Source organism: Schistocerca gregaria, chromosome 1 (genome assembly GCF_023897955.1).
Source record: "Schistocerca gregaria isolate iqSchGreg1 chromosome 1, iqSchGreg1.2, whole genome shotgun sequence".
Lineage (NCBI taxonomy): Eukaryota > Metazoa > Arthropoda > Insecta > Orthoptera > Acrididae > Schistocerca > Schistocerca gregaria.
In genome coordinates this window covers 967,364,291-967,379,664 of record NC_064920.1, presented here as the reverse complement: position 1 = coordinate 967,379,664, position 15,374 = coordinate 967,364,291, and the positions used below count along the sequence as shown (strand labels likewise).

The 15,374-nt window shown below is 39.4% G+C and overlaps 1 protein-coding gene across 1 annotated transcript in view; it reads right to left on the bottom strand.

The window, feature by feature from the left end:
- LOC126276491 (nucleolar complex protein 4 homolog A-like) overlaps positions 1-15,374 on the bottom strand; it is a 132,498-nt gene that overhangs the window by 14,819 nt on the left and 102,305 nt on the right. Inside the window, exon 9 of the mRNA XM_049977280.1 lies at positions 13,321-13,514. Coding sequence (XP_049833237.1) covers positions 13,321-13,514 — 194 coding nt within the window. The remainder of the gene's footprint in view (positions 1-13,320; positions 13,515-15,374) is intronic.

Here is a 15,374-nt window from a genome sequence, read left to right as displayed (position 1 = left end):
TATAACTTCTCGCTAAGCCATTAATGAGATCTCCACTAGTGTCTTATTTTCTCTTGATTGCTCTTTGGTATTACATTTTGTGCTATGGACTAGTTTTGCTTAAAATATTCCAAAAGCAGATTTCTCCTTAACCTATGATTGTACTGCTCTATTCTTATCAAAGTTTGTCTATCTATCTATTCCAATGGAGAGTCTAATGTGTTGTTGTAACAAAATGGCTTTAGCACAAACATAAAAATAATCATCCATATTTTCATTGTAATGAGTGAGACTTAGAACTGTCTAATGGATTGTATGAACAGTGAGATACTATAGAGGAAGCCAGCTCTGTTCCAAGTGACACATACCATTCAGCCATCAATCTTGGCAACTGCAGATACATTTTTCAAGCCAAATTACCCAGTTTGATTGTAAAAACACACTGATCACTCAAGAAGTTCAGATTGACAGGAAAGGTGGCAACAGCCTATATATGTATGAAACTATAGCATACCAGAAAGAACATTACTTCATACTGTGTGATCACCACATTAGCTCTTGACACTGTACATAAGCTATCAGGAGAATTGTTTACAACAATGATTTCAACTTTTTTTTAATAGTTTGGTCCTCATTCCTCACCCATTCACCCTGTGAATGGACAGGTGGCTGCTCCTTCAGAAGGGTCCGAGCAGGCACACAGGAGGAGGGGTTTACTAGTTACTGGAAGCTCCAATGGTAGGCGCGTTATGGAGTTAGCATTCAGGGCTGGAAAGAAAGCCAATGTGCACTCGGTACGTTTGCTGGGGTGCCTCATCTGAGATGCAGAGGAAGTCCTGCCTGAGGCTATCGAGCGTGCGGGCTACACTTGTCTCCAAGTTGTGGCACACGTCAGTACCAATGACGCCTGTTGCATGGATTCCGAGACAATCCTCAGTTCATACATGTGGCTGGCAGAGGTGGTTAAGACTGCTGGCCTTGTGCGTGGGATGCAAGCAGAGCTCGCAAGTTGCAGCATTGTTCCCAGAGTTTATCGAGGTCCTTTGGTTTGGAGGCGAGTAGAAGGTCTCAACCGCTTTGTCAACTCTGGGATGGTCTTGGCTGCAGATTTCTAGACCAATGTTATTCTGTGGGGATCTGTAGGACTCCCCCTGATAGGTCAGGGGTGCACTACAGAAAGGAAGAAAGCAAATACTTGGGTAGCAGAGTACTTGTGGAGTACACGAGTGTTTTTAGGCAAGGCAGTAGTTTGAGGTGCTCTAATGAACACTCACCAATCAATATCCAGCAAGGGAAGTGAAACAGTTTTCATAATAAGACACTTCAACTGTTATAATTTTATCGGTAAGCTATTAAAGTATTCGTAATAAAGTTACCGAATTTACTGCCCTCCAGGAAAGTTCTCGCACTCAAACTATTCTTAGGACTGAGAGCTGGATGAGACCCAAACTGAAAAGCTCCGTGATATTTAGCGAGTCATGGAACATATATTGGAAAGAGAGATTAGAAGATTAGAGACCTTTGGAGGGAGGGGGGGGGGGGGGTGTTCATTACTGTTGACAAAAATAATGTCTCTAATGAGGTCGAAGTGGAGTGTGACAGTGAAGTTACCTGGCCGCAATATCAGGTGTAGGTGAAACCAAATCAATTGTTGGATGTTTTTACCACCCACACGATTCTGCTTTGAAAGTTCTAGAGTCATTCAAAGGACGTCTATGGTCAATAGCATGTGAATAACCAGATCATGCAATGCTAGTTGGAGGCAACTTTAACCTACTGAGTGTAGACCGAGATGTCAACGTATTCATTTTGTTGCAGGGGGAAGAGAGAGGGTACAGACAGACAGTCAAACGAAATAGTTACGAACGTGTCTTCTGGGAACTATCTTGACCCGACGGATCGGCATCCCACACAAAATGAAAATATCTTAGACTCTGTAGTTACAAATAGGCCAGACCTTACTGATAATGTCAGTACAGAAATGGGGATTACCGATCATGATGTCATTATAACAACTATGATTACAAAAGTTAATAAATCAGTCAATAAGGCTAGGAGAATGCTTCTGCTACATAGAGCAGATAAGCAGGTCACTTAGACAGTGAATTGGCATCACTTAATTCCAGTAAGATGGATGTAAAGGAATTATGGGAAGGTTTAAGCAGACTGTAAATCCTGGTCTGAAGAGTTATGTGCCAAGTAAGTGGATAATGGGAGGAAGAGACCCACCATTCTTTACTAATGAAATTCAGAGGAAGCTAAGGAAGCTGAGGCTACTGAACTCTCCGATCAACAGGAAGAGCACAAATGATGACACACGAAGGTTAGTAGTAGAGAAACAGCTGAAAGATTTAAAAGTACATAAATCACCATGTCTGGATGGAATCCCAGTTTACAAAGAGTATTCTATGGCACCGGCCCCTTACTTGGCTTGCATTTATCGTTAATCTCTCACCCAGCACAAAGTCCCAGGTGACTGGAAAAAGGTGCAGGTGACTCCAACATATCAGAAGGGCAAAAATTACCAATCAATTTCCCTAACTTCTGTTTGCTGCAGAATTCCTGAATGTATTCTGACTTCAAATATAATAAATTTTCTTGAGACTGAGAAGCCTATGTCCATGAATCAGCATGATTTTAGAAAGCATCGCACGTGCGAAACTCAGCTTGCCCTTTACTCACATGATATGCTGTGACCTATGGATGTAGGGCAACAGGCAGATTTCATATTTCTGAAGTGTATTGTCCTTGACAGCAAGTGTTCATCAGAGTCAAGGTATTATCAGGAGTGCCCCAGGGAAGTGTGATAGGACCACTGTTGTTCTCTACATATGTAGATGATTTGGCAGACAGGGTGGGCAGCAATCTGCTGCTGTTTACTGATGATGCCACAGTTTAAAGGTGAGTAATTGCACGAAGATACAGGAGGACTTAGACAAAATTTCCAGTTGGAGTGATGAATGGCAGCTAGCCCTACAGGTGGAAAAAATGTAAATAATTGCGGATGAGTAGGAATATCAAACCTAGATACAGTATTAGTAGTGTCCTGCTTGACACAGTCAAGTTGTTTAAATATTTGGGCATAACGTTGCTAAGGGACATGAGATGGAACGAGCATGTGAGAACTGCGGTAGGGAAGGCGAAAGGTTGATTTCAGTTTATTGGGAGAATTTTGGGAAAGAGTGGTTCACCTTTAAAGGAGACTGCAAACAGGACACTGGTGCAACCTATTCCTGAGTACTGCTTGAATGTCTGGGATGCATACCAGGTCGATGAAAGGAAGACATTGAAACAGTTCAGAGGCGAGCTGCTAGATTTTTACCACTAGATTCGAACAACAAGTAAGTGTTACAGCGATGCTTCAGGAACTCAAATGGGAACTCCTGGAAGGAAAGTGACATGCTTTTTGGAAAACACTATTGAGAACCGGCGTATGAAGCTGACTGCAAAACAATTCTATTGCCGCCAACATACATTGCATTTAAGGGCCATGAAGATAAGGTACGACAAATTAGGGCTTATATGGAGGCATATAGACAGTTGTTTTTCCCTCACTCTATTTGGGGGTGGAACAGGAAAGGAAATGACTATTGGTGGTACAGGGTACCCTCCGGCAAGCCCTGTATGGTGGCCTGCGGTGTGTGTTTGTGTGTGTGTGTGTGTGTGTGTGTGTGTGTGTGTGTGTAATGTTTTATTTATTACCATCAGCCAATTTTAACACCAGGGTCATTATTAGGGCTAGGATTTTTATGACCTAAAAAATCCTCACAATACGCATCAAAACTGTTATGTCAAAAATTTTGCAAAAATATGCACATTAACAGAAAGAATACAACCTGTTGTTGTTGTTGTCTTCAGTCCTGAGACTGGTCTGATGCAGCTCTCCATGCTACTCTATCCTGCGCAAGCTTCTTCATCTCCCAGTACCTACTGCAACCTACATCCTTCTGAATCTGTTGAGCGTATTCATCTCTTGGTCTCCCTCTATGATTTTTACCCTCCACACTTCCCTCCATCACTAAAATTGGTATTCCTTGATGCCACAGAACATGTCCTACCAACCAATCACTGCTTCTAGTCAAGTTGTGCCACAAACTCCTCTTCTCCCCAGTTCTATTCAGTACCTCCTCATTAGTTATGTGATCCACCCATCTAATCTTCAGCATTCTTCTGTAGCACGACATTTTGAAAGCTTCTATTTTCTTCTTGTCCAAACTAGTTATCGTCCATGTTTCACTTCCATACATGGCTACGCTCCATACAAATACTTTCAGAAATTACTTCCTGACACTTAAATCTATACTCGATGTTAACAAATTTCTCTTCTTCAGAAACGCTTCCCTTGCCATTGCCAGTCTACATTTTATATCCTCTCTACTTCGACCATCATCAGTTATTTTGCTCCCCAAATAGCAACATTCCTTTACTACTTTAAGTGTCTCATTTCCTAATCTCATTCCCGCAGCATCACCCGACTAAATTAGACTGCATTCCATTACCCTCGTTTTGCTTTTGTTGATGTTCATCTTATATCCTCCTTTCAAGACACTGTCCATTCCGTTCAACTGCTCTTCCAAGTCCTTTGCTGTCACTGACAGAATTACAATGTCATCGGCAAACCTCAAAGTTTTTATTTCTTCCCCATGGATTTTAATACCCAATCCGAACTTTTCTTTTGTTTCCTTTACTGCTTGCTCAATATACAGATTGAATATCGGGGATAGGTTAAAACCCTGTCTCACTCCCTTCCCAACTACTGCTTCCCTTTCGTGCCCCTCGACTCTTATAACTGCCATCTCGTTTCTGTACAAATTGTAAATAGCCTTTCCATCTTGTATTTTACTCCTGCCACCTTCAGAATTTGAAAGAGAGTATTCCAGTCAACACTGTCAAAAGCTTCCTCTAAGTCTACAAATGCTAGAAATGTAGGTTTGCCTTTCCTTAATCTAGCGTCTAAGATAAGTCGTAGGGTCAGTATTGCCTCACGTGTTCCAATATTTCTACGGAATCCGAACTGATCTTCCCCGAGATCAGTTTCTACCAGTTTTTCCATTCGTCTGTAGAGAATACACGTTAGTATTTTGCATCCGTGACTTATTAAACTGATTGTTCGGTAATTTTCACATCTGTCAGCACCTGCTTTCTTTGGGATCGAAATTATTATATTCTTCTTGAAGTCTGAGGGTATTTCGCCTGTCTCATACATCTTGCTCACCAGATGGTAGAGTTTTGTCAGGACTGGCTCTCAAGGCCGTCAGTAGTCCTAATGGAATTTGTCTACTCCCGGGGCCTTGTTTTGACTCAGGTCTTTCAGTCAAACTCTTCACGCAGTGTCGTGTCTCCCATTTCATTTTCATCTACATCCTCTTCCATTTCCATAATATTGTCCTCAAGTACATCGCCCTCCACCTTCCTGCTTTCCCTTCTTTGCTTAGAACTTGGTTTCCATCTGAGCTCTTGATATTCATACAAGTTGTTCTCTTTTCTCCAAAGGTCTCTTTTCTTTTTCTATAAGCAGTATCTATCTTACCCCTAGTGAGATAAGCCTCTACATCCTTACATTTGTCCTCTAGCCATCCCTGCTTAGCCATGTTGCACTGCCTGTTGATCTCATTTTTAAGACATTTTTATTCCTTTTTGCGTGCTTCATTTACTGCATTTTTATATTTTCTCGTTTCATTAGTTAAATTCAATCTCTCTTCTGATATCCAAGAATTTCTACTAGCAGTCATCTTTTTACCTACTTGGTCCTCTGCTGCCTTCACTATTTCACCTCTCAAAACTACCCATTTTTCTTCTACTGTATTTCTTTACCCTATTCTTGTCACTTGTTCCCTAATGCTCTGTCTGAAACACTCTACAACCTCTGGTTCTTTCAGTTTATCTGGGTCCCATCTCCTTAAATTCATGCCTTTTTGCAGTTTCTTCAGTTTTAATCTACAGTTCATAACCAATAGATTGTGTCAGAGTCCACATCTGCCCCTGGAAATGTCTTACAATTTAAAACCTGGTTCCTAAATCTCTTTCTTACCATTATGTAATCTATCTGAAACCTGTCAGTATCTCCTGGCTTTTTCCATGTATACAACCTTCTTTTATGATTCTTGAACCAAGTGTTAGCTATGATTAAGTTGTGCTCTGTGCAAAATTCTATCAGGCAGCTTCCTCTTTCATTTCTTAGCCACAATCCATGTTCACCTATTATGTTTCCTTCTCTCCTTTTTTCTACTCTCTAATTCCAGTCACCCATGACTATTAAATTTTCGTCTCCCTTCACTACCTGAATATTTCTTTTATCTCATCATACATTTCTTCAATTTCTTCGTCATCTGCAGAGCTAGTTGGCATATAAGCTTGTACTACTGTAGTAGGTGTGGGCTTCGTGTCTATCTTGGCCACAATAATGTGTTCACTATGTTGTTTGTAGTAGCTTACCCATACTCCTATTTTTTTATTCATTATTAAACCTACTCCAGCATTACCCCTATTTGATTTTGTATTTATAACCCTGTATTCACCTGATCAAAAGTCTTGTTCCTCCTGCCACCGAACTTCACTAATTCCCACTACAGTGTCGTCTATTACTAACTAAAATATTATCTGTCAGAGAGAAATGGTCATGTATTTGCAAATATGATATAACAAATTACAGTAACTTATTTAGTTTTTTCACAACAAGCATTTACATGTGTTTAAGAAACATGTTAATCTTACCAAAAATATAAGCCCAATCATCAAAATTCTAGCCACAGTCATTACGAACTGTGATGTACATTACAGCTGCCACAGTTTTAATCTTACTGAAATAATACTGACTCCACTAACCCTATAAAACTGGCTAGCAGTATCACTTCACAAACCCTAAGTAGCGATGGTTATTTGCAAAAATGAACAGCAGTTTTCTCAATAGATTGACCTTGACTATATGATTCCTGGGACTATCTTATAAATCAAATCTCTTTCCGAGACTACAACAAGTGTTAAAAGTTCTCTGTGAATTGGCTCATACTGATGGGCAGGAAAGGAGTGGGCCTTTGCTTAACAATGCTCACCCTGGATCAGTTGCTGGCATAACCTCAAATTAGATAATGTCATGATCTACTGCAGTGGCATCAATTTAACACTCACCAAATTAGATAGTACCACTGTTAGAATTTGCGTTGAAGCAACAACTTTTACATCAACCAATGCTTTATTCTTGAAACCAGTTGAAGTACCTCTTCATATCTGGCCCAAGTTCCTTGTGGATAAATTTAAAACTCTAGAGCCCCTAATTATTCAGAAACTAGCAGCTCTGCAGGAGCTTCTTCAAATAAATAACTATCCTGCTACTGAAACAAAAAGTGTGCTACTGAATAGTAGTCACTACTCAATTAGAACATTTCTCTACTAATCATTTGTCAGATGAACCAGCAATTCAGATTACATTTTCTCAGCTTCCTGTTTTGTGCTGCATCCATTTTCTCCCCAAATGTGAACATTGAACATTTGCTATATATTCAAAACTACCATGCAAATTCAGTGTGGGCTCAGGCGGCTCATTTTTCCTTGCCACTATTGATAACCTTTAGCTGGCATCTCACCAGGGGGTGTGAGTTACTCGCTTGTGTGATTATTGCTGCCTCACCTCGTCTTTAAAATTGTCCGCTAGAATTGTGTCAAAGGAGGAGCCTCCAAAGAGGGCAGTGCAGGCAGTTTTACACAGTGCAGAGCCGGGAGCAGTAGCAGTGCTTAGAGCAACAGACACATGGCGTAGAACGGCATGACATCTTTTACAGGTGGTCTTTCACTCTTCTTCACCAGGACTGGGCAGAAGACAAAGGTGTGGTTTGCTTATGTTGTGTGCAACTAGTTGATCAACTTCATGCTCCAATTTCCCACTCTGCAAGCTGATTGAACAGATGTTAGTGTTTAGTTCACTGAGTCATCATGCACGCCTTGTTATTTGGTTCTGTGATTCTAGGAGCAGTGTACTGCCCTGTCTGCTCTGGTCTTTGAAGAAACTTGTCTTCATCACTGGCCAGCATTCTCTCTCACAACATTTGCCATGGTTGATGATGTTATGGTCATGTAATGAACCCAGATGTCAGACACAGCTATATCAGGGGCTTGCATCTTGTCTTTTTTTTTTAAAATTGTGTTTGTTTTAAAATTTTTATGTATGCGAAACATCTCTTCTAAGCTTTAATATTTGTTTTCATGATGTTTTAAACGCTGATGGGCTCTCTGGCAGTTAGATGCCCCTCTTAACAATCTTCATAAGAAGGGATGGGAATTTATCTGGGGAGACAGCTCTAAGTAACCTGCAAGTATTAGTGATTCCCAATTTCGAAAAGAGATTCATTCTCCGGACTGATGTGTGTAATGCTGGGATGGCCACAGTCCTTTTGCAGGAAGATGCAGGTGAGAGACGACCTTCTGCCTTTGCCTCGCGAGTATTGGTGGGACCTGAACTTAAGTATTCAATGTATGAGTGTGAGGCTCTGGCAGTTCTGTTCACTCTTCAAAAGTTTCAATTTTATCTTGAACAGAGAATTTGACCGAGAGACTAACAACCAAGCCTTAAGTTGGGTTTTGGCTCACCTAAGGAAGACAAGCAGGACTGCACCACCATATTAGTAGTTCAGATAAGCAGGTGGCCGATGTACTCAGCTGTATATTTGAGAAGGGTGCCCACGAATCCATTTTTAAAGTCTTGAGATACCTCAATTATTTTCTGACCTCAGGAATAAGCAGGACCAAGATCCTTATTTAGGTCCTATAAGGAGATGGTCGTTAATGGGTGAGCGACTTCCCAGTTATTCCTTGAGAAAGGGTATACTTCCTCGCGAACTTGGAAAAGCCAAAAATTTATTTACCTGTTGAACTCGTGCCATCTGTATCTTGTTATTTTTGTAGTCCCTTATTAGTGGTCATCTTGGCCTCTATAAAACACCTGCTCAAGTCCATGCTCATATTACATAGATATTTGATGATTGGTTCAGGAGTGTGAATCTTGCAAAATGGTGAAGCCCAGTTCCAACACACATTAAGTCTTACTGTGCTCTGAATGGGAACAAGGTCCCATGGATAAAGTCTTCACTGATTACGTGGGTCCCCTGCCTAGAAAAAGAGCTGGAAACCATTTTATGTCATTGTTGTGGATGACTTTTCTCATTTTGTGTGGCTTTTTCTAAATTGAGGGGTTACTGCCTTGCTAGCTATTTGCCATTTAACTCAAATATTTCCCTGTTTTGGTACACAAAAGGTGCTTGTCAGTGACAATGCCCCTGCATTTGTGTCACAAGAATTTAAGCAGTTTTGTTTTGCCTTTAAGCACTTTGCGATCATCCCCTATTACCCTCAGTCTTCCTTTTCGGAGAGGGTTAATTGTAATCTTAAGGCTGCCTTAATTATTTATCATGCTAAGAATCAGAACAAATGGGACATTTCCATCCCTTGGATGAATGGTGCCTTCAGTTCAGCACAGCATGAGGATTCACTCTTGGCTGATTTGTGGAGTATAAAGGATCTAGTTCCTGACTAGATTACCCCTTGCCTGATGAAGAAAAACTGGGAAGGACATCAACCTCGCCCATCACCATCAAGCGAGATGGTATGATCAGGGAAGTAGACCCTTTTGTGACTAAGATGGGAATAAGGTTTCTGTTTGGAATTTTAGCATGGGTGGTAATCAGGGTAATGCTATCACCAGGAAGCTTGCTCCTAAGTTTGTGGGATCAAGTGCAATTGTTAAGATCCTAAGTTCCGTTAAACTGCTAGTGCACAACCTGGGGACTGGGAAAATCTTGAAGGTACATGTGAGTGACATAAAAACTAGCTAAGTAATTCGTTTCTCTCCTATTCTTATTTATATATTTAAAAAAAAAAATGTAGGGCTTTATGCTTGAGAGTGAGAGACTGAGCCATGGCGGCTCATTTCTCTTTGTCACTATCAATAACTTCTAGCTAGTGTCTCACCAGGGGGTGTAGGATACTCCCTTGTGTAGTTACCATGCCTCACCTAGTCTTCAAAAGCATCTCCTAGAATCACACCTAAGGATGAGCCTTTGAAGATCACGGCACAGGCAGTTTTTGCACAGAGTGGAGCCGGGGGCAGCAGCAGTGCTTGGAGCAACGAATATGTGGCACAAACCAATAAGATATCTTTCCCGAGTCGTCGTTCACTCTTCTTTGCCAGGACTGGGCAGAAGGCCAAGGTACGGTTTGCTTATGTTGTGTGCAACTAGTTGATCAGCTCTATACACTGATTTCTCACTCCGCAAGCTGCTTGAATATATGTTTGTGTTTACTTCACTGAGTCATCATGGATGCCTTATTTGGTTCTGTGAATTAAGTTACTCTGTGGGCTAGCATTCTCTCTCAAAAAATTTGCCATGATTAATGTTGTTATGGTTATGTAATGTTCCCAGTTTTCATGCATAGCTATAATGAGGACCTACATCTTATCTAGTTAAAAAAGAAGTTTGTTTTAAAATTTTTATGCAAAAGAACCAGTTCTGGGTTTTAATATTTGTTTTCATGATGTTTTAGAAGCTGGTGTGTTCTGGTATTACTATTATCCAGTCCTTTTAAGCATGTTGTGAGCTTCAGCTAATGGTAAGACTGTAGCAAGTTGTTTCTTATATCCCTTTCCAGAAGAAATTACAGCTCTCTTTCTGTAGTTCTCTGTCAGTGAAGTTTATTTCCTATGGTATATCAACTTATTGGAAATACTCTAAAAGTGCAATTGTTGTTAAACCATAACTTTACTTGTAGTATAATCCAGTCATAAATTTATTTTTCTTGTTTGTTAATAGCATTTACTACAATGTAGGGAGTTTGTTCCATGTCAGTACCTTCTTGCTGCGTGGGCCTGGCTTACTTGTGGTCATGTGCATGGCTCTCGAGGATTTCCTAGTGTGGTTTGCTATTTGTTTGCAGTCAAGCGTCCTGGTTGTCTTTGCTAAAGTTGAGTATCTTATTTTATTTGACTTGCACTATAAACAAAATTTTGTTTCAGCTATTGATTAAGTGGCTTCACACAGGAAATTTTGTCTTAAATACATATTGTATTATTGTTCCAAATTTTGTTGAAATTTTTTTTTTTTTTTTTTTTTGTGTAAGCCTTTTGGGTAATTCCTGTGTTATCTTTGTTAATATTTATCATTTGGGGGTCTGCCTAATGTCTTAGACTTGAAATTGCTTGAAGAAATTTATCTAGAACTGTTGTAAATATTTTAATTGGCAGGTTTATTTAAAATTGTACAATTTAAAAATTTTTAAATAGCCAATATTATGAAGATCTTATTCCTTGAATGTCTTTGAGGTTATGATTATTGTAATTTAATGGCTGTCTCATTCACCATTTTGAATGCCTCTAATGTCATATTAACTTCAATTTTTTCTACCTGTTTAAAAAAAAATGTAAATGTAAATGTTGTTGTCCAAGGATAAATGACATTAGTTACAGGGGTCTAGTCTTTCCATTTCATTTTCCTGATCCTGGTAATTCCCGATTTCAGGTGTGATTAAAAAATTCACTGACAGATAGTAAAAAAAGTTGATCAACCTTATGTGGTTAAGACTTTTTTCTGTCCTAAAGTACAAGCAGTAACAAATTACTTCATTCCTTAGATGAGGTAAGTCTTTACCGCACAGGCAATAGCATAATGTCAGCTCCCCTTTTGTCAGGCCCTTATGAGTGAATGAGCTCCTGTCATATCTAACTTGTTAAGTGTACTATCAGTGCTCAATACCCAAACAATATGGAGAAACAATGATGTTAATCTTATGTATGTAATGCAGGTGATTGAGCTTCAGTGGTATAGAACTTTGGTGAACATTCTTTGGACACTAGTGGACCAATGCAGTCAAAAAAATTAGTTTATGGACCTTTCCACAAACAATACAAGTGACACAGGTCCATTTCAAAGTACCCAGCAATATCTATAAACTTAAATGAGGGCATATAACAGAGGGAATAGTGGGAAGAAACATGACAGCACAGAAACCAACAGTCCTCAACTATTGCTACAAATTGTTTATGGTTTAAAAAACTGGACATGCAACAGACAATTCTTAATGTCCACCATAAGGATGCACTAACATCTTGACAACTTACTTGGTCGTATCTGCAGGTGGGAGACCTCAAAATCACAGGGTGATTCAAATGCTATGAGCAGTATTGTAATCTGCAGGTCACTTTATCCATGAAACTACATCCACTTGTGTTACAATATCACATCATAAAAACTGGCCACGTGCAGGTACGACTCACACACTGAGGGTTCTGTACAAACTTAATTATATATATCGACAGTTCATCCATTCTGTGAATCGAGAATCTTGACCATTTTTCCTGTTATCAACAATGATACAAGCAAGATATCAGTCCCTGGGAATCCAAGATTTTCAATAAGGTTTTAATTTTAGTGATATAAATCTGACAAAAAGTCATGCAGTGCACAGGCAGTCATTATTATAATAATCGGTAGTACTCCAGTAAGGCTGACTGAGTTGCAGTGGTACCACTGAATGTGGAACGACCAATTATTGTAATCTCAAATTTGATGACACACAACAAAAGACAAAAAAAATTTGTTTCTTGTGTTATGTGACATAGATTGCCATATCTCTTAATTGCATTGACTCAGAAGCTTCAATATTTTACTCTGACAAGGAACCATGGACCTCAATATGCGACATACATTTCAACTTGATACGTGTAGCCATTCCTGAGAAAAAGGATTTTTAACTGACAGATAGACGGCAAAGCGGTCTTATAAGGCTTCTGTTTTTATGACTAAGATACGAAACCCTAAAAAGGAACAATTTACAGGATAAGAGTGCAATTAATAAGAGATTGTAAATCATATCAGTAATTTGTGTTTTCCCACAGAGCTTCTATGTCACTTCTAGATTTCTTATCAGAAGATAACACCACGAATGAAATATTGTTCTTGTCTTATTCTTTAGCTTTTGTGCCACTCAACAGTTTAAACTAATTGTGGTTGTGACAAGATATCGCAAATTGTTAACACTTATCTGCACTTTATGTCCTTAAAATTTTTCTTATCTTCAGATGTATTACTCATGTAACACAGTAATAGATGTATTTTGTGTATGCGTAATGGCAATTAAAATATATGGAACCAAAGAGGCATAGTCAAACACTTGCAGAAATCATTCATTGTCTTAAATGTGACCTACAATCAATGGATAAAATACTAACATGAAAAAAAAAAGAAAGAGTATTCATATTTGGTGTGTGTGTGTGTGTGTGTGTGTGTGTGTGTGTGTGTGTGTGTGTGAGAGAGAGAGAGAGAGAGAGAGAGAGAGAGAGAGAGAGAGAGAACTTACATCATCTGCTGACACCTCCAACACATCTGACAGATCCCACTCCAGAGATGGTAGAGGAAAGTTGATAAACCTAGCTGCAGATGCAATGCTAGGAATATGATGTGTTTGCAGAGCCTGGATTTCCCACAATGAGCTTTCAATTGCATGGCTTTTTACTGGATCACTTTCTTCCATAATGAAGGGATCACCTGTCACTTAAATGCAAGAGAAAATGAAAAAGGAGCGAACACAACAAGTAATTATTGGATGGTAACTTACAATATAAAAGATAATATGCACTAGAACTCAGTAAAGACAGATTATGAGTCAGCTGATAAACAATAAAGCAACAGAAAACATGAAACAGAAAATGAATTTTGTTTGATTAAACACAGAATCAAATTTATGCCAAACTGATGAGTGAAAGCACAACTCTCCTTTTGTACATTTTCCATTATTTGTTATTTTACTGTGGTTCTTAAGTGTTATCACGTACACCTATCAGAGAATAGGCAATAAAACTAGTCCCATAAGTTCAGCTGGGGGGGAGGGGGGGTTGGCTGGCTCTGAGCACTATGGGACTTAACATCTATGGTCATCAGTCCCCTAGAGCTTAGAACTACTTAAACCTAACTAACCTATGGACATCACACAACACCTAGCCATCACGAGGCAGAGAAAATCCCTGACCCCGCCGGGAAACGAACCCGGGCGTGAGAAGCGAGAACGCTACCGCACGACCACGAGATGCTGGCGGGGGGGAGGGGGGGGGGGGATTTTCATGAGTAATCTAAACATGCAACAAAATAGAAACACGAACATATAAAATCAAGCAAGTTAGTAAATTTAAATATATTGGAATAACAACACATCAGTACGAATTAGAAATATTTGCAATAGATGTAAACTTTAGTAAAATGGAATGAGCATACAGTATAACTAAAATAATCTACTACAAGAATTGCATCTCTAAAAATACAAAACTAAATCATTACACCATAGTGGTAAGACCAGTATGTTTATAATCATGTGAAAGCATAACAATGAACTATAAAGTATAGAGAATATAAATACTTGGAACATGGATTATTAAAAAGTAATGGGTGTATTACAAACTACACATGGCTGGAACATGAGAATACCAAGGAGCACTATCAAAATATATAGAAAGTAGTAGAAGTAATAGCAAAGTGCAGATTAATCTTCTCTGGAAACTCTACACTGAATGAATGAGAACACAATAGGAGTAGCAACAGCAAGGATTACAGAAACAAGAAAAGAACTAAATGGAAACAATTTCGCATAACTGGAAAAAACAGAAAGCGAACAGCAGCAACTGTTTTAAGAATAATATATTAGATTTAGAACACACAAAAAATAAGCAGTTGAAAATGACATGAATAGAAGAAAGGAAAATACAACAGGGGGTAGTAGTAAAATGTGGAACGACAAAGAAAGAAGAGAAGTTGAGGTTGATATGCAATCACTGTAGGCATAGAATAGTAAGCGTTAGTGGCAATTCATGTTTCATCTGACTACTACTTTTAAATCATGAATAAGTGCAGAATTAGAAGCTAAATAGTGGAAAATCCTCAACGGAATGTAACAATATAATGAAAAGGATAGTTGCTACTCACCAGATAGCGAAGATGCTGAGTCGCAGAAAGCCACAACAAAAAGACTGTCAGAAAGTTAGCTTTCAGGCAACTAGTCCTTTGTCAAAAATAGACAAAACACACACACACACACACACACACACACACGTGCGCACGTGCGTGCGCTCGCAAAACCCAACTCTCACACACACGACCACAGTCTCTGGCAGCTGGAGCCAAACTGCAAGCAGCAGGGCATTCTCCTATTCCTCCTCCTGCCCACCCTAGTCTCCTCCTTACTCCCACATCGTTGTCTCTCCTGTAACGCTCTGGTGCTTGCAGTCTGGTTTCAGCTGCGCGCATATATATGGTGTCTATTTTTGACAATGGCCTTGTTGGGCGAAAACTGACTTTCTGGCAGTCTTTCTGATGTGCCTTTCTGTGACTCAGCATCTGCTATATGGGTAGTAGCAACTATCC